Consider the following 21132-nt stretch of genomic DNA (forward strand, 5'->3'; position numbering starts at 1 on the left):
TAACTATTAGTGTCTGTCTGTACATAATGCAATTAAAACCAAATGTGTTGTTCTCAATAAAATATGCAAAATAACATTTTTCAGGACTATTGTGCCGTCAGTGAGTGGGAGATTGTTATTTCTTCTAGTAATTAGTATCCTTTACAGAAGGACTTTATAACAGATTGTTCTTAAAAGTAGCTGCAAAAATGAATTGAAGGTTAGGAGCCTTCTGTACCAGGATGGTGTCTGGATTTACCCAATGAAATTACCCAACTGAACCATATTAAATGCTCCACGACGGAACAGTCTAATCACATTACATACAAAACAGAAGTAAACGTTCCTCTTTTGCGGGAGTCATGATAGCAAGTAGTGGTCTCCAACAAACTTAATGTTAATACCCACACAAGTTATTAAAGACAGATTTGTGGAGACAAGAATACATCTACATTAAGGGCATGCCCAGACGTGGCGTATTTCTTCCGCCACTGTCCGCATCAATGCCGCACAGAATCTGCGTTGCAGATTCTGTTGCGGCTTTGCCTAAAATGGGCATTAAATTGACGCGGACTAGCCGTTGCGTATTGAGGGGAAGAGGCTTCCCTTCTATCAGTGCAGGATAGAGAGAAGGGACAGCCCTTTCCCTAGTAAAAGTAAAAGAAATTCTTACTTACCCGGCCGTTGTCTTGGTGACGCGTCCCTCTTTCGCCATCCAGCCCGACCTCCCTGGATGACGCGGCAGTCCATGTGACGGCTGCAGCCTGTGATTGGCCTGTGATTGGCTGCAGCCTGTGATTAGCCTGTGATTGGCTGCAGCCTGTGATTGGCCTGTGATTGGCTGCAGCCGTCACTTAGACTGAAACGTCATCCCGGGAGGCCGGACTGGAGGAAGAAGCAGGGAGTTCTCGGTAAGTATGAACTTCTATTTTTTTTACAGGATGATGTATATTGTGATCGGATGTCCCTGTCCAGGGTGCAGAAACAGTTACTGCCGATCGTTTAAGGCCTCATGTACATGACCGTAGCCATGTGCGCGGCCGTGATTTTCAGGTCGGCCGGCTGCGGACATGCACATAGCCGCGGCCATTATTTTCAATGAGCCTGGACCGCAGAACATGGCCGTAATAAGACAGGTTCGTTCTTTCTGCGGTGCGGGCTCCCAGGCCATGCACGGACCGTAAAAACTACGGTCGTGTGCATAGCCCCATAGAAATGAAAGGGGCAGCAATTCTCCCGTGGATTTTCGGGGGAATTGTGGCCGCAAAAGCACGTTCGTGTGCATGGGGCCTTACTCTTTCAGCACCCTGGACAGTGACTATCTCCTGACGTCGCCTAGCAACGCTCCCGTAATTACGGGTGCACACACGTAGTCACCCGTAATTACGGGAGCCCCTTTGACTTCTATGGGCCTGCCCATGCCGTAATAACGGCCCGTTTTTACGTTAGTGTGCATGGGGCCTCAGTCTGGCTGTAGACCTAGAAATACATACAATACAGAATGAAGAAATATCATGTTCGTAAAACAAATACGCTCCGCAGCACACATAACATGTACATAACATCTGCGGACTTCATTGCGGAATTTTGACTCTCCATTGAAGTCAATGGAGAAATTCCGCAATGAGTCCGCAACAAGTCCGCTACAAGACCCCCCCTGTAGATAACGCCATACAGCCCCCCCCTTGTAGAGAACGCCATACAGACCCCCCTGTAGATAACGCCATACAGACCCCCTGTAGATAACGCCATACAGACCCCCCTGTAGATAACGCCATACAGACGCCCCCTGTAGATAACGCCATGCAGATCCCCCCTATACTGCCCTCTATATACAAGAATATAACTACTATAATACTGCTCCTATATACAGGAATATAACTACTATAATAATGCTCCTATATACAAGAATATAACTACTATAATACTGCTCCCTATATACAAGAATATAACTACTATAATACTGCCCCTATATACAAGAATATAACTACTATAATACTGCTCCTATATACAAGAATATAACTACTATAATACTGCTCCGATATACAAGAATATAACTACTATAATACTGCTCCGATATACAAGAATATAACTACTATAATACTGCTCCTATATACAAGAATATAACTACTATAATACTGCCCCTATATACAAGAATATAGCTACTATAATACTGCCTCCTATATACAAGAATATAACTACAATAATACTGCCCCTATATACAAGAATATAACTACTATAATACTGCTCCTATATACAAGAATATAACTACTATAATACTGCCCCCTAGATACCAGAATATAACTACTATAATACTGCCCCCTATATACAAGAATATAACTACTATAATACTGCTCCTATATACAAGAATATAACTACTATAATACTGCTCCTATATACAAGAATATAACTACCATAATGCTGCCCCCTATATACAAGAATATAACTACTATAATACTGCCCCCTATATACAAGAATATAACTACTATAATACTGCCCCCTATATACAAGAATATAACTACTATAATACTGCTCCTATATACAAGAATATAACTACTATAATACTGCTCCTATATACAAGAATATAACTACCATAATGCTGCCCCCTATATACAAGAATATAACTACTATAATACTGCCCCCTATATACAAGAATATAACTACTATAATACTGCCCCCTATATACAAGAATATAACTACTATAATACTGCTCCTATATACAAGAATATAACTACTATAATACTGCTCCTATATACAAGAATATACCTACTCTAATACTGCTCCTATATAGAAGAATATAACTACTATAATACTGCTCCTATATACAAGAATATAACTACTATAATACTGCTCCTATATACAAGAATATAACTACCATAATGCTGCCCCCTATATACAAGAATATAACTACTATAATACTGCCCCCTATATACAAGAATATAACTACTATAATACTGCCCCCATATACAAGAATATAACTACTATAATACTGCTCCTATATACAAGAATATAACTACTATAATACTGCTCCTATATACAAGAATATACCTACTCTAATACTGCTCCTATATAGAAGAATATAACTACTATAATACTGCCCCTATATACAAGAATATAACTACTACAATACTGCCTCATGAAAAGAAAATACTATAAATACTACTCATATGGATCTGAACTAGTAGAGAAATGTGTAAATCAGGCTAGAACGGTTCTTGTAGTATATCTGAATGCTTGACACACTGTGTATTGCTTAAGGAATGATATTATATATAATCTGGCTCCTATTTCCAAAGTCAACGCCTCAACACAAAAGAAATCAAGACATTCATAAAAAATGTACCCCAATTGCAAAAGTTTAATTTGGATAAAACGAGACAACGCTGGGAAATGGATATGTGCAGTGCAAACTCGCAGTGAATGTAATGCTGCTCCTTGTAATGGTTTGCATTTGTGAAGATAAAATACAATTGGCTGTTCCTCAGTGAACAATACGCACCCTACTCTTTTCTACAGTTGCGAACCCCCCCCCCCCTCCCTTATCTACACATTATGAGCCGCAAGGGAAAAACTTGTATTTGTAGCCGTGAATGAATTATGGGTAAAAGTCTAGCAATTCATAGATCATGTGGGTATTATCAGGCAGCGGCATCTTCTCATTTATCAATACGATGAGGCAGAAAACATGATTGTTTCTACGTAATATAGTTCATATAACTCCGGCAAGTACGACCGAGCTACTAAGGGAGTTTGAGCCAACTCACATAATAGTTATTAAATGGCAACATAACTATTAAACTACCAAGATACTGTCCCCTATGTACAAGAATAAAATTAATATAATACTGCCCCTATATACAAGAATATAACTATTATAATACTGCCTCCTATATACAAGAATATAACTACTATAATACTGCCCCCTATATACAAGAATATAACTACTATAATACCGCCCCTATATACAAGAATATAACTACTATAATACTGCCCCCTATATACAAGAATATAACTACTATAATACTGCCCCCTATATACAAGAATATAACTACTATAATACTGCTCCTATATACAAGAATATAACCACTATAATACTGCCCCCTATATACAAGAGTATAACTACTATAATACTGCCTCCTATATACAAGAATATAACTACTATAATACTGCTCCTATATACAAGAATATAACTACTATAATACTGCCCCCTATATACAAGTATATAACTACTATAATACTGCTCCTATATACAAGAATATAACTACTATAATACTGCTCCTATATACAAGAATATAACTACTATAATACTGCCCCCTATATACAAGTATATAACTACTATAATACTGCTCCTATATACAAGAATATAACTACTATAATACTGCCCCTATATACAAGAATATAACTACTATAATACTGCCCCCTATATACAAGAATAGAACTACTACAATACTGCTCATATATACAAGAATATAACTACTATAATACTGCCCCTATCTACAAGAATATAACTACTATAATACTGCCCCTATCTACAAGAATATAACTACTATAATACTGCCCCTATATACATGAATATAACTACTATAATACTGCTCGTATATACAAGAATATAACTACTATAATACTGCTCTTATATACAAGAATATAACTACTATAATACTGCTCCTATATACAAGAATATAACTACTATAATACTGCTCCTATATACAAGAATATAACTACTATAATACTGCCCCTATATACAAGAATATAACTACTATAATACTGCCTCCTATACACAAGAATATAACTACTATAATACTGCCCCTATATACAAGAATATAACTACTATAATACTGCTCCTATATACAAGAATATAACTACTATAATACTGCCCCTATATACAAGAAAATAACTACTATAATACTGCTCCCTATATACAAGAATATAACTACTATAATACTGCCTCCTATATACAAGAATATAACTACTATAATACTGCCCCTATATACAAGAATATAACTACTATAATACTGCTCCTATACACAAGAATATAACTACTATAATACTGCCCCTATATACAAGAATATAACTACTATAATACTGCCCCTATATACAAGAATATAACTACTATAATACTGCTCCTATATACAAGAATATAACTACTACAATACTGCTCATATATACAAGAATATAACTACTATAATACTGCCTCCTATATACAAGAATATAACTACTATAATACTGCCCCTATATACAAGACTATAACTACTATATTACTGCTCCTATATACAAGCACATAACTACTATAATACTTGCCCCTATATACAAGAATATAACTACTATAATACTGCCCCTATATACAAGAATATAACTACTATAATACTGCTCCTATATACAAGAATATAACTACTACAATACTGCTCATATATACAAGAATATAACTACTATAATACTGCCCCTATATACAAGAATATAACTACTATAATACTGCCCCCTATATACAAGAATATAACTACTATAATACTGCCCCTATCTACAAGAATATAACTACTATAATACTGCCCCTATATACAAGAATATAACTACTACAATACTGCCCCCTATATACAATATAACTACTATAATACTGCCCCCTATATACAAGAATATAACTACTATAATACTGCCCCCTATATACAAGAATATAACTACTATAATACTGCCCCTATGTACAAGATTATAACTAATATAATACTGCCCCTATATACAAGAATATAACTACTATAATACTGCCCCCCTATATACAAGAATATAACTACTATAATACTGCCCCTATATACAAGAATATAACTACTCTAATACTGCTCCTATACACAAGAATATAACTACTATAATACTGCCTCCTATATACAAGAATATAACTACTATAATACTGCTCCTATATACAAGAATATAACTACTATAATACTGCTCCTATATACAAGAATATAACTACTATAATACTGCTCCCTACATACAAGAATATAACTACTATAATACTGCTCCTATATACAAGAATATAACTACTATAATACTGCTCCCTATATACAAGAATATAACTACTATAATACTGCCCCTATATACAAGAATATAACTACTATAATACTGCTCCTATATACAAGAATATAACTACTATAATACTGCCCCCTATATACAAGAATATAACTACTATAATACTGCCCCTATATACAAGAATATAACTACTATAATACTGCTCCTATATACAAGAATATAACTACTATAATACTGCCCCCTATATACAAGAATATAACCACTATAATACTGCCCCCTATATACAAGAATATAACTACTATAATACTGCCCCTATATACAAGAATATAACTACTATAATACTGCCCCCTATATACAAGAATATAACTACTATAATACTGCCCCCTATATACAAGAATATAACTACTATAATACTGCCCCTATATACAAGAATATAACTACTATAATACTGCCCCCTATATACAAGAATAGAACTACTATAATACTGCCCCTATATACAAGAATATAACTACTATAATACTGCCGCTTATGCAAAATCCAGTTATATAACATCAGCCGTACAACCAACATCCACAATTGCACTTACCTCCTCACAGAAAACGAGCTTGTTGGTAAGGCACAACCTGTTTTTCATTAAATATATAGTATATAAATACTATATACTGTAGATCGTATATTTCTTCGTATTGTGATTTTGCCACTAATCCCATATTAAAGTCACTAATCAATCACATAACCAATTTTTTGGGGAAAATCCAATACTGGAGTCCACCTGAAACCAGGATCTAGTACCCAAATTGCCAGTTCTCAAGGGGGGGGGGGCATATGGTGTTAGGGAAGAGAATAATAGTATATTCCATAGATGTTTGGTAAAGATTATGGGATTTCACAGCTGGACCTGGTATTTTTAGAACATTGCAGAACTGGAGATCATAAGTTTTTCCTCTATAAGAAGAAGAAATCACCAGTAAATATGTCAATATCTTCCGTCAAGATCTGACTCTGGAAAAGCTGGGTGACAACATAGATGACCCTTATTACACCTAACAAAAGGAGTCACTCAGCTTTCCCAGACTCCTGAACAGACTAGTTATACAGTCATGTGGAACAGAGACTGTTTCATCCCGTAATAAGGCAGATTTAACAACCCTATGAATGGGCATATACAGCTATAGGGCCCCATAACAAACTCAGAATAGGCTGCCCTTATTAAACGTTAACGTAAACTATTATATTTCTTGGCCTAAAAATTCGGTGTGGATTCATTTCAGAATATATATATATATATATATATATAAATAAAAGGGGAGCTCTAGTTTCTGACTTAATATGTAATGACAGAGATAGGGAAACAGACAAGTGAGCCCTAATCTACCCGCCACTCAGTCCCTGCCTACTTGCAACGACCCGCCCTAGGCGACGGTCCCTACACTCAATAAGTGCACGACAGACAAACAGACAAGGGAACACAGAACCTAAGGGAAACGGGGCAGTTGCCCACGGCAACACCGTGAGCAAAAAGAGTACTAAACGAGCCGAGTCAAACCAGGAGAGTACGAGATGCCAAACGCAGAGCAGGAGAGTAGTGAACAAGTCGAGTCAAACCAGTAGTGTACGAGGTACCAAACGCAGAGCAGAAGAGTAGTCAGTAAGCCAGGGTCAATACGAAGCAGGGACAAGTAGTTCAAGAAGCTGCAGCAGGGCCAGGAAACCAACAGAGAAGAATCACAAGCAAGGAGGAACAAGAAAGGCAGGTATAAATAGACAGAGGGCGGGAGCTACCTCCGTCTGGCCAGGCTGTGATAGGCTCTCCCACTCCTAAGCCTGCCATCCTGAGAGGTGGAAGATGGAGTCAGTCTCACAGACATAGAAGCAGGTGCAGACTGATTACCTATGGGCGTGGATACAGAAGCTGTGCCTGGCAGATCCTTAACATAATAACTGAAAGAATTCTTATTACCTGCAGCCACCACTAGGGGGAGCTCAATGCATATGAATATTTACAGCTAGTATTGAACTGTATGAAAGATGAATAAGTCTGTATGCAGTGAGCTCCCCCTGGTGTTGGCTGCAGGTAGTCACTGTGATGATTTTTGATTTCTACAACGTTATGTAGGCTAGGGACCTTAAGAGGTAGATTATAGATCGATATTAATCAATGTGCTGCAATACAAGAGGGAACATTGTATCAAGCAGTAGAAAATAATAGATGTTATTTATGGCAGATGTTTTATTGCCTTCAGCTGATATATGATGGAGATTTCGATTCTCGCTCAAAGCCACGGCCGCTTGTTGAAAAGTAATTATTTTTATTCCACAGGAATGTTTACTTGAAGAGAAAAAAAAAAAACAGCTTTCAGCTCAGAAGCCCAGAATACGCACATAAGACCGCGCCATCTCCACGGAAACACACATCACAAAATTTCAGTCTTGTTCTAAAAATGTGCTTTTGGGGCCTTGCAGATTTCAGATGAATATTTACAATCTAACAAAAGAAAAATGTGTGGATGGAAATTAGGTGCAGCATCTAAGAGGACGAGAAGTAAACTTACTGCTTTAAGGGAATGTCCAGCTTAGAGCCCCACGTTGTAAATACATGACATTACTTATCCTGTATTACACTCCAGAGCTGAACTCACTATTCTGCTGGTGGAGTCACTGCGTACATACATTACTTATCCTGAGTTACAGCCTGTATTATACTCCAGAGCTGCACTCACTATTCTGCTGGTGGAGTCACTGTGTACATACATTACTTATCCTGTACTGATCCTGAGTTACATCCTGTATTATACTCCAGAGCTGCACTCACTATTCTGCTGGTGGAGTCACTGTGTACATACATTACATTACTTATCCTGTACTGATCCTGAGTTACATCCTGTATTATACTTCAGAGCTGTACTCACTATTCTGCTGGTGGAGACACTGTGTACATACATTACATTATTTATCCTGTACTGATCCTGAGTTATAGCCTGTATTATACTCCAGAGCTGCACTCTCTATTCTGCTGGTGGAGTCACTGTGTACATACGTTACATTACTTATCCTGTACTGATCCTGTGTTACATCCTGTATTATACTCCACAGCTGCTCTCACTATTCTGCTGGTGGAGTCACTGTGTACATACATATATTACTTATCCTGTACTGATCCTGAGTTACATCCTGTATTATACTCCACAGCTGCACTCACTATTCTGCTGGTGGAGTCACTGTGTACATACATTACATTACTCATCCTGTACTGATCGAGTTACATCCTGTATTATACTCCAGAGCTGCACTCACTATTCTGCCGGTGGAGTCACTGTGTACATACATTACATTACTTATCCTGTACTGATCCGGAGTTACATCCTGTATTATACTCCAGAGCTGCACTCACTATTCTGCTGGTGGAGTCACTGTGTACATACATTACTTATCCTGTACTGATCCTGAGTTACATCCTGTATTATACTCCAGAGCTGCACTCACTATTCTGCTGGTGGAGTCACTGTGTACATACATTACATTACTTATCCTGTACTGATCCTGAGTTACATCCTTCATTATACTCCAGAGCTGCACTCACTATTCTGTAGGCTTCAGAGCGAAAATATTCCAGCATTCCCTGCTTGTTCAGTGTCTGCGCAGAGCTTGATTAGGCGGTTTGTATTCTGAGTATTTTCTAAACACCAGGCACTATATAATCATCTGACGAAACGATCTGCTCCCTGCATTATAGGCAAGGGTAGCTACAGGTTAGATGGTGTCTGTACAGTATTTTCTATTGGTGCCCTCCCCTCATGGTGCATTTTATAGTGCCCACATAATGCCATCACACATTGCCCAATTAATAAACGAGAGGCTGTAGCGGCATTTCCATGGGTTCAAGCACCAAGTGTGTGATTGGGGGGGGGGGGGCAAGCTCAAAGCGTGAAAGCCGTCGATTACCGCGAAACTACAACATCCAGCATGCCCAATGTTAAGCTGGGAGTTGCTGTTTTGCATAAGCCGGAGGGCCGCAGGTTGGAGACTATTGGTCTCTATGGACAGAACCTATAGACATCAGTGAATTGCTCAGCAGCAAATTTTAAAGTAAATGTGACCTCAGTTTAACACCGGCGCTAACTTTATCAAGTGTGAAATCTACAGATTCCAACGTTATATCTTCTTTACCTTTTTGCTGTTTCTACATGGAAATAGTCAGCAAGTAGGCAAGCTGCTGCTTATTTATTATAATTTTCATTATTTCATTTTATTAGTGGCACGTGTCAGTCCACAGGGCAGCCCTCTTTAATCGCCAATGAATATATCAATTATATATATTTTTTAAAATAATGGGAATTCATGGGTTAAATACACTCCACATACTAAAGTCCCTCACCACTAAAATGAATGGAAGTTACAGACACAATTGAGAACTGCTAGCCCAATGTACACACGCACATCGCACATCAGATGGTTATGGTTAAAGGGTTTGTCCACTTTTGCAACCATCCTATTGCTTAAATGTATCGAAGATAAAAAAAAATAAAGCAACTTTGTAAATAGTCGGTTAATAAAACGTTTGTGTATATAGCTCCCATGCCTAACTATGTGTCTCCAAGGTTACAGACTACAATCCCTCGTTGTGTAGTCAGATCCTGAAGTCATGTGTTCCTACACTCACTTTTTATTAGCCTACAGACAGTAGGAGGGAGCACAGAGCCGATCACTCGTGTACACACAGATTAAGACATTAATTTCTATTAATGAAGCCGCAGCTCCAGCCACGCCTGGCGGCAGTGCGGAAATAAAGAGCTGAAGGACCACAGAAAAGGCTTCATATCCTCGCAGCCAACGTGCTCAGTGTAAATTACATCTCTGCGAGGAATAAATGCTCAGATGAGATAGGAGACGCGGCACAGATTCAATTTCCTCCGCCTGACCTGAAGTCAGCCCTGGCGTAGACCAGCGCGAAATCTAGTGCTTTATTATTCCTCTTTTGAAGTAATACAGATGAAACACATTGATGGAGGAGGTCGGAGCGAGCCGAGACGTAGGCACTTTCTTTCCCTGCGTTTAATCGTTAAAATAAAATGACCTGAAGGATCTACCGAAAATGTCAGATCCTTTGTCAGGAGAGATGGCGGAATCGCTGGCAATTGCAGATTAGACATAAAAGGAGAGTTGCTTTTATTCTGGGTATACACAGCCGGGTAGGGGACAACTTAACTTTGTTCTTGAAGTGTTTAAGACATTGATTGAACCAGTGTATTGAAACTTCATCCTGGTGAGGCCATTTGTAATTCGTAGTCACAATTCCAAAATCATCCTTATATTAAACGTTGAATAAGTCCCTTTTCTGTAGACTAAAAATGTGAAAACCATTCTTGAATATCTTATTCCTATGCTTAGATACGATCGTTTGAAGTTACAGGCCCAAAGCTAGAGGCTGCACTACTGAGAGATCCTGAGCAGAGATAGAGATAGTAGTAGTTGTTAAGTGTGCATTTGCAGAAAAATTGAATGTATTTGGCAATTTGGATTCACACCAGGTCTCTGTGACAACACTGCACCTGACAATCAACAGAAGACATGTGATCACCAGTATCTCTCAGTAGTGCAGTCTCGAGCTTTGGGCCTGTAACTTCAAGCGATCATATCTCAGCATAGGTGTAAGATATTAAGAAACCGTTTTCACTTTTTATACGCTTACTAAAAGGGTATATTTTAACTTAACATCCTTTAAAAGGAAATCTCCAGTGAATAATGAAGTTCCTGTTGTTCAGACATCCTAATGAGCATGCTCTGTGAGCGCACAGCTTCCTAGGCAGTGTCCGAACAAGAAAGCGAGGGCACCTGGCAAGCAGAGAAGGCGATCATGCTGAACGTGCATGGGTTTCCGCAGATCGATCCTGGTCACTTTCATAGGGACACCCTTCAGTCGTCCTCGGCTGTCTATTCTATTCACTCCGCTTCAAGTCCTATTTCTGGGATAGTTGAATGTGAACCAATATGTCCATAATTACACACACTTTTCCCATCAGCCTTTTTATGCAGAAATATGGACTTCACAGAACAGAGTCCCCCGAATCTATGAGCCGCTCTGTAAGAGCAGACCCGGTTATGACGGGTGGTCCACGTATGACATAAAGGGCCTTTAATTTTAATGGACACCTGGCTGCTGCCGGGGAAATGTCTGGCCGGCCACGGCTTACCCTGGCAAAATCAGCCATTTGCCGAGGGGGTTGGGATGCAGATTCCATATGAAAAGGAACGTCTCATGACGACCCCTTTAAAAGGGTTTTCCCATCAGAGACATTTGACATATCCACAGGACGTGTCATAAATGTCAGATACATGCGGATCCCACCTCTGGGACCTGCCCCTATCTCTAGAACGGGGTCCCTAAACCCCGTTCTCTCGCTCTGTGTTGTGGTTGATTTCCGACAATGAATAAGGGAAACTCGCTGAGCTACGCCGTTTCCGTAACTACCATTCAATTCTACGGGACATACAGAAACCGCGTAGCTCAGCGAACTACGCCGTTTCCGTAATCCACGGTCGGGAATCACACTTATCAGCCACAACACAGAGCGGTAGAACGCGGTTTAGGGGGAGCCCGTTCTAGAGATAAGCGCCGATCCCAGAGGTGGGACCCGCCTCTATCTGACATTTATGACATGTCCTGATGTCCCTGATGGGAAAACCTTTACGTCCCAGTCCCCCAGATCGTCCTATAGAAAAGACACCGATCTGAACGGTTAATACTCATTTTATTATATCACGGGTGCAAATCAGGAGACTGAATAAATGTGCATGCCGCATTTATATCTAAATTTACAATAACGGTTATACATATACTCTATAAATGGTCACAAATGTTCTTAATATTTCTTCTTATACGATGCCGAACATGAACGCCAATGATAGAAAAGCTCTGCCCTCACCGGACAACACAGAACCCCATTCACTAAAATACAACTTAGTCAATTCTGGAAGTTTAAAAGTCTCGAGGCACAAACTGATACCATCTGGAACTAGAGCGGGGGCTGCTGCATGAAGGAAAAAAAAACAGTAAGAAAAAAACATAATGGGGGGGGGGGGTATAAACGAAGCCATTGAACAGTCACCCCATAAACACCTTAGGGATACAGAGATCAGAAAAGGAGGTCCCTGGGATTGAGAAAGTAGGACTGTCGACCTGCATGTGAATAGCCATATTTACTACACTCCTAAAAACCCCTTTAAGAAAGGAACCCCCGACTTAAAGAACATTTTCCACCCACCATAAATAAAAATCCCATGTATTTGAGTCGTTCTCAAACTAAAAAAAAAAAAAAAAAAATTGATTTCAGCGATTTATAGTTTTATCTGTTTCCAGGAAAGCTGGGTGACAAACACTATAGCTTCCGCAGGGGTGGTCCTATATGGTCATAGCCTTTAATGGTAAACGTTCCAAATTATCCAGCTATATGTGTTGGTAACTGGGCCGCTATACCATTCAGGAGCACGGGAAAGTTGAGCGACAGCCCTGTGGAAAATGTAATGGATATAGTGGTTGCCACCCAGCTTTCCTAGATCAAGATAAAAAACAATATACAGCTCAATAGTAAAAAAAACGTCATTAACAATTTCCCATCAGGGACTTATATTTATCGGAAATGTCGATTTCTATTTTATTTTGTTTTATTTTACGAGGAACTGCACTTTGTAGTAACTGTCCGCCCTTCAAAACCATTTTTTTTTTTATCTACATAGATCTTACATATTCTTCAGAGATTCATCTCTTAATATATCTATATAGCAGCCAGGGCTTTGTTTTTCTGATACAGAGCTCCAAATCCTCTGCATAGTCAGAGTTAAAAGATAAAATTCTATCTTCCTGTATTCACCACTAGGGGGAGCTTAGCAGCTTACTGCATAGAATTATGCATTGACCTAAAACAGTATGCAGTAAGCTCCTGAGCTCCCCCTAGTGGTGGCTGCAGGAAGACAGAATGATATCATTTAACTTGATGACTATGCAGGAGATTTGGAGGTCTGAATCAGAAAACAGAGCTCCGGCCGATATATTAAAAAATATGAAGAAATAAATCAGCACAGAAGGCTGGACCTTAAAATAAGTTGTTGATAAAAAGTGGAGATTTAAGGTTTGGGAACTTTTGTTTTTACTATTTATTACCAGAAAAGCAAAATAAAAAATGGGGGTCAAACGATCTAATTTCTCAGCACGCTGCGTACGACACCTTCACATTAATTTTCAGAAATTTGGGAAATAGTTGGACTTCATTCTTGGCATTTCCAAAAGGCACAATCTATCGCTGAAGAGGAAAGAAAGAGGATTAAAATAAAAAAAATTCAGAGCGGAACAGAAGAAGAAGATGGAGTCACGGCGGAGGATGCTGGACAGGACAAATGGGGTTCACTTTACACAACAAGACCCTCGTATACGGGTGCTTCAGATTCGGGTGACTCTTTCCGTACACGTAAATGTTCCAGAGTGTTGTGAAAATGTTTGTTTATCTGTTCCGTCTCCTCGCTGGCCTCCAGGTTGGGAAGATCTTCACGGATCTTCTGGATCAGTTGGTTCAATACCTGAACAGTAACCTGAAATGACAACGTCGCGGGTTTAGCGCTGGTGTTAGGTCGGCTGTATATGAAGGAACTGAATAATATCCTATATGTCCCCAGATCCCCCAACAAATGGAATGGATAATTTCTTCTCCTGGACAGGTGTAGGAGCCAGAGTAGAAATGTTAAATGTGTGGTGTAGTATAGAGGATCAGTCAGTTCCCCTGTGTGGTGTAGTATAGAGGATCTGTCAGCTCTCCTGTGTGGTGTAGTATAGAGGATCTGTCACCTCTCCTGTGTGGTGTAGTATAGAGGATCTGTCAGCTCTCCTGTGTGGTGTAGTATAGAGGATCTGTCACCTCTCCTGTGTGGTGTAGTATAGAGGATCTGTCACCTCTCCTGTGTGGTGTAGTATAGAGGACCTGTCAGCTCTCCTGTGTGGTGTAGTATAGAGGAGCTGTCAGCTCTCCTGTGTGGTGTAGTATAGAGGAGCTGTCAGCTCTCCTGTGTGGTGTAGTATAGAGGATCAGTCAGTTCTCCTGTGTGGTGTAGTATAGAGGATCTGTCAGCTCTCATGTGTGGTGTAGTATAGAGGAGCTGTCAGCTCTCCTGTGTGGTGTAGTATAGAGGATCTGTCAGCTCTCCTGTGTGGTGTAGTATAGAGGAGCTGTCAGCTCTCCTGTGGGGTGTAGTATAGAGGATCTGTCACCTCTCCTGTGTGGTGTAGTATAGAGGATCTGTCAGCTCTGTTGTGTGGTGTAGTATAGAGGATCAGTCAGTTCCCCTGTGTGGTGTAGTATAGAGGATCTGTCAGCTCTCCTGTGTGGTGTAGTATAGAGGATCTGTCACCTCTCCTGTGTGGTGTAATATAGAGGATCTGTCAGCTCTCCTGTGTGGTGTAGTATAGAGGGGCTGTCAGCTCTCCTGTGTGGTGTAGTGTAGAGGATCTGTCAGCTCTCCTGTGTGGTGTAGTATAGAGGAGCTGTCAGCTCTCCTGTGTGGTGTAGTATAGAGGATCTGTCAGCTCTCCTGTGTGGTGTAATATAGAGGATCTGTCATCTCTCCTGTGTGGTGCAGTATAGAGGATCTGTCAGCTCTCCTGTGTGGTGTAGTATAGAGGATCTGTCAGCTCTCCTGTGTGGTGTAGTATAAAGGATCTGTCAGCTCTCCTGTGTGGTGTAGTATAGAGGATCTGTCAGCTCTCCTGTGTGGTGTAGTATAGAGGACCTGTCAGCTCTCCTGTGTGGTGTAGTGTACAGGATCTGTCAGCTCTCCTGTGTGGTGTAGTATAGAGGATCTGTCAGCTCTCCTGTGTGGTGTAGTATAGAGGATCTGTCAGCTCTCCTGTGTGGTGTAGTATAGAGGATCTGTCAGCTCTCCTGTGTGGTGTAGTATAGAGGATCTGTCAGCTCTCCTGTGTGGTGTAGTATAGAGGATCTGTCAGCTCTCCTGTGTGGTGTAGTATAGAGGATCTGTCAGCTCTCCTGTGTGGTGTAGTATAGAGGAGCTGTCAGTTCTCCTGTGTGGTGTAGTATAGAGGATCTGTCAGTTCTCCTGTGTGGTGTAGTATAGAGGAGCTGTCAGCTCTCCTGTGTGGTGTAGTATAGAGGAGCTGTCAGTTCTCATGTGTGGTGTAGTATAGAGGAGCTGTCAGCTGTCCTGTGTGGTGTAGTATAGAGGAGCTGTCAGTTCTTCTGTGTGGTGTAGTATAGAGGAGCTGTCAGCTCTCCTGTGTGGTGTAGTATAGAGGAGCTGTCAGCTCTCCTGTGTGGTGTAGTATAGAGGATCTGTCAGCTCTCCTGTGTGGTGTAGTATAGAGGAGCTGTCAGCTCTCCTGTGTGGTGTAGTATAGAGGAGCTGTCAGCTCTCCTGTGTGGTGTAGTATAGAGGAGCTGTCAGTTCTTCTGTGTGGTGTAGTATAGAGGAGCTGTCAGCTGTCCTGTGTGGTGTAGTATAGAGGAGCGGTCAGCTCTCCTGTGTGGTGTAGTATATAGGAGCTGTCAGCTCTCCTGTGTGGTGTAGTATAGAGGAGCTGTCAGCTCTCCTGTGTGGTGTAGTATAGAGGAGCTGTCAGCTCTCCTGTGTGGTGTAGTATAGAGGAGCTGTCAGCTCTCCTGTGTGGTGTAGTATAGAGGAGCTGTCAGCTCTCCTGTGTGGTGTAGTATAGAGGAGCTGTCAGCTCTCCTGTGTGGTGTAGTATAGAGGAGCTGTCAGCTCTCCTGTGTGGTGTAGTATAGAGGAGCTGTCAGTTCTTCTTGTCACCACTACGATAAGAATCACAAATCTCTGAACCTGCTGTAGGAGAAGTTAATGTGCAGACCCCGTTCACCCCGTCATTTCTCATCCTACTGAACCTTCACACAGTCCGGGAACTGTTTTTTACCCACACAAGTCATCAATGTAATTGGGACAATCACCTCTATAATAATCCAGAAAACATTAAATAAACCTGTCCCGGAGACGTCTTTTATTGTCACATAGAAGGAGAAGTCGGGGATGTCACTCCAGATCTAAGGAGACTTGACATCAGTATTCTACATCCCAACTAATCACGGAGTTACGCACATCTTCAAAAACTTGCAAGAAAATGATTGGGGTGGGGGATGGGGTGGGGGAGAGAAGAAATGAAGACTTGATGAGAATTCAAGTACCGCGTCATTTTCCTTCTCGTAGAAGTAGATGTATCGGTTGAGAATTTCTATGAAGAGTTGCACTTGAAGGGAAGGATCCATACACTGATTAGCGATCTTCAGCGCCTTTTTCAAACACTCCATGACCCGTTTTCCGCTGTGAATCTAAAATAAGACAAAACCAGAAACGCTCAGTAATGGCGAGGAAAATCTCCGATACCTACTTTGTAGTCTGACCGACAAGGCCCTTCTAATAAAATGTATTTAAATTCCAAGAGTCCAAGATTTTCTCAGCCTTGGTAAAGGGAAACTCCACCTAAAAACCTGGGTGGCGTTTGCTGCATGTTGCAAAGTTTAAAGGTGCAATATAGAAATAAAGCGGAGAGCTCCAACATACGAATACAGGGCCTCAAGAGAAGTTGTCGGGGAGGGCAGCTGCAGCGAGCCAGATTGTGGGTATTCATGCTCTGCAAGATCGATTGCTCATGTCTGAGGGACACTTAAGGCCCTTTAACACTGTCAATGATCAGGCAAACGATTCGTATTAAACGCTTGTTCCCGATCATTGCCCAATGTAAACAGAGCAACGATCCGCCGATGAACGAGCAAGCGATCATTAATCGGCTGATTGTAACGTTTATGCAGCATGAAATATAATAGTAGTCGGCATCACACCTTGGTGTGTAAACAGCGAGACGCGCTGCCGACATGACGGAAATGTACGGGGACGAGCGATCGGAGTAACGAGTACTCGTCCCCCTTGTGAAAGGAGCAGTGTGCCGATCAACGAGCCGTTTAGTTGATCGGCACTCGTTTACACGACCCATATTGGCCAGAGTGAAAGGACTAGTAGGGCTATGGACTAATCCCATTCATAGGAAGCAGAGAGGCCAATCAGTCCTGAAGGGAATGCATGAAAGCAACCACAGCCCATAGATCCCATGGTGTTTTGTGGAGAGTCGGGTGACCCCTATAATAATGCGAGTTACGTAGTCACCTTTGTTGAGATCCGCAGAAAGTCTCGTCTATGGTGGGTCACAGACATTAGTCGTTGGCAGATCCCACTAGAAATGGGCGGGTTTTGGCAACCAATATTGTCTATGGCCACCTTGAGATTTACTGAATCACCCAACCAAATGTCTATTGCCCACATTAGTATATTTAGAGTTCTCACCAGATGTAAATAAAAAAATTATTATATATATATATATATAAAATAATAAAAGGGTAAAGAAAAAAGTGATGTGATTGGTGGGGGTTTTACTGGTAGAATCCACAACAATTGCTAGAATGGGGGCAGCAAGACCGTGACAAGGAGTTTGAATGGATCGGTGATCGGGCCTGTGTGCGGCCGCTCTCATTCACACTATGTAAATGGAGGATAATTATTATTGGATGAAATAACCATCTCTCTATGAATGCTGGGGGTCCAACTGTTAGGACCCCCAGCCATCCTAAGAATGAAGGTGCCGGATCGCTGCTTTAGCACTGCGCCCCCTTTACAGTTTTTCCAGCACGGAGGCGTTCCGGGCCACAGCTATGCAGGAACCTACCGTCAGCCCCATTTGGGAGCGTCGCTAAACCAGAGCTGCGGCCCCTTCATGGGGGTTCCAGCAGTCAGACCCTCATAGTTCATAAAGCGATGGTATATCCTAGTGAGTAGTTATAGGAGAGTTTTGGCAGAACCAGACAATTTGGGTGGACCACAAGTATGAGGTTACTAGCAGATCCCACTAAAATTGTCTGGTTCTACCATAACATAGGGAATATGGCTAACAGCCCCGCTACTGGCAAGACCTCCCACCGTCATACCTGGCACGAGACCCACCTCTGCCTCTGGTGGCAACAACTTATCTGCCAGACCTCCCAAGCAACAGGCCATCGTTACTAAATAAAAAACAAGACTGGAGCTTAGGAGACAACCCCCATCACTTGGCACAAGGTAAAGAGAGACGTTGGATGGGGTCCCAGGAAGAGAGAAGACCCCTAGATGATCTCAGCTGCAAGGAACACTGGTCAAGTGGAAGATTGCTGCAAGCGCCTATGTTTTGGGTGGAGTTCTCCTTTAAAAGTCTAATGACTTGTATGGAAAAATATTTATTTTCCATTGCGGGCGATGCAGCGAGGGAACGTGTGGGTTGTGTCAGATGAGGCTGCCGTGTAAATCTTACAAGACAAAAGGTAAATCACAAAGGGCTAAGAAGGAGTAAGACCCAGGGGCGGCGGAAGGAGGAGAGTGAGAGCAGGTGGAGCGCGCAAAACAATAATCCCCCGGCATGCACAAGTCCTTGACGTCATTCTCTTATGTGTCCTATGAAGTAGAATACAACTCAAGGACTGCGGAGACATGTGAGGAATCATCTCTCAGAAATGCGCCTTTCTGGATGAGGACAATAAGATCATATCTGTTATCAAGTGGTGAAATGGGAGTATTGGGCATGCTGGGAGTTGAGGACCGCTGCCCGGTTATAAAGTGTCTGTCTGGTGACCATTGCCCCTTTAAAAAGTTTGTGGAGGGTCTGCCCCTTTAATTGGCCATATAAGCAAGAGTCACGTGACTAGAAGCAGCCGCTTCTGATGCAAGTCTTAGGCCCCATGCACACGACCGTAATCACGGTCCGCAATTACGGAGCCATTCATTTCTGTTGGCCACAGACACCTTCCCGTATATTCGCAGGATGGTCCGGGACCTAGAAAGCCTCCGCAAAAGATAGGACATGCCCTATCTTTTGCTTTTTACGGACCGTGCTCCCATACTTTATAATGGGAGAACGGGCCGAAAATGGGTGGCTGTCCGCGGCCGCCAGTGCCCGTAATCGCAGACCGTGATTACGGGTATGGCCACGTGCATGGGGCCTTATAGTAACAAACATCTTGTGAACAATGTTCTAGGAAAGCGAAGGAGCCGGTTTCACCTCCGACTTCAATCAGCAAAGTGGTTCCTAAGTGACGGAGACATTAAAAACAGGAAAGTCTGAAGAGCGGCCGGAGCACCGACATGAAAGAGCCAGAAAAACGGCAACTAAAAGGGAGAGAAACCTTATACAAAGAGCGAGCAGTGAATGGAGGGCTGGGATATAGTCCCTGTAAAGCTTCTACCAGTAATGGAGTAACAACAATGGCTCAGGACGTGCCCCGGGGCAGAGAATATTTGCACGGAAGAAAATAAAAAATAAAAAACTATTAGTCCATCCTGATCATCAACTGAATAGGTCAAAACCAGCCCGTTCTCCTGTCTTAAAAGGGAAACGCCTCCTTTGTGGGCTAAATATCGATTTTTAGCTGTTGAGCGGAGCGTCACTTTAAGAAGACTCAAATTACCCAGATCTTGACTGTGACCACCAGTTGAAATGCACGAAAGGAATTGTCCATTATAAGGACAACGAAGCTTATTCATTGAATAGAGAAAAGTTCTGCAACTTTCTAATATAGTTTGTGTTTCAAATCCTATTTTTCAATAACTCTGCATGCTCTCAGGGAATAGTTATATACTGGTTTTCATCCAGCGGCTGTCAGTGAATTGATTACATCATGAACCTCAAACCCTGCACAGACTGAAAACTTCTGCTAAGATTGTATCCAGCCTGTACAGGTTTCAACGTATGAATGCAAACAAGTATGTTCCTATTCACTGGCAGCAATCAGAGGTCTTAAAAATTTTGAGAATCTAAAACCAGCGATTTAAAAGTAGCGATTTTCTAATATAGATCATATAACACTTACAAATACAGTTATTCTCCACCAGTAGGACAACAAAAAAAAATACCCTGCTACTTTCTCACCCTAGGGCTAGCACATTTCTCCCCTGACATACTTTGTGCTGCTGTGGCTCCCTGCTCCTTTCATTTATCTACTTAAATGATAACATTGCCCCCATCTCTTTCAGTCCTGACCTCACTGCCATCACATGAGTGAACAACACACTAGCTGCAACAAGATCTGGATACTCCATCCCTGAAATACT

The 21132-nt window shown here is 41.4% G+C and overlaps 1 protein-coding gene across 1 annotated transcript in view; it reads right to left on the reverse strand.

Annotated features, from left to right (window-relative positions):
- Positions 1–12723: 12723 nt before the first annotated feature.
- The window catches only part of VPS35 (VPS35 retromer complex component), a 49404-nt gene continuing 40995 nt past the window's right edge, over positions 12724–21132 (reverse strand). Inside the window, exons 16-17 of the mRNA XM_075838422.1 lie at positions 17190–17333; positions 12724–14574 (exon numbers count right to left, since the gene is read on the reverse strand). Coding sequence (XP_075694537.1) covers positions 14395–14574; positions 17190–17333 — 324 coding nt within the window. The 3' untranslated portion in view covers positions 12724–14394. The remainder of the gene's footprint in view (positions 14575–17189; positions 17334–21132) is intronic.

The sequence above is a fragment of the Rhinoderma darwinii genome, chromosome 9 (assembly GCF_050947455.1).
Source record: "Rhinoderma darwinii isolate aRhiDar2 chromosome 9, aRhiDar2.hap1, whole genome shotgun sequence".
NCBI classification, from domain to species: Eukaryota; Metazoa; Chordata; class Amphibia; order Anura; family Rhinodermatidae; genus Rhinoderma; species Rhinoderma darwinii.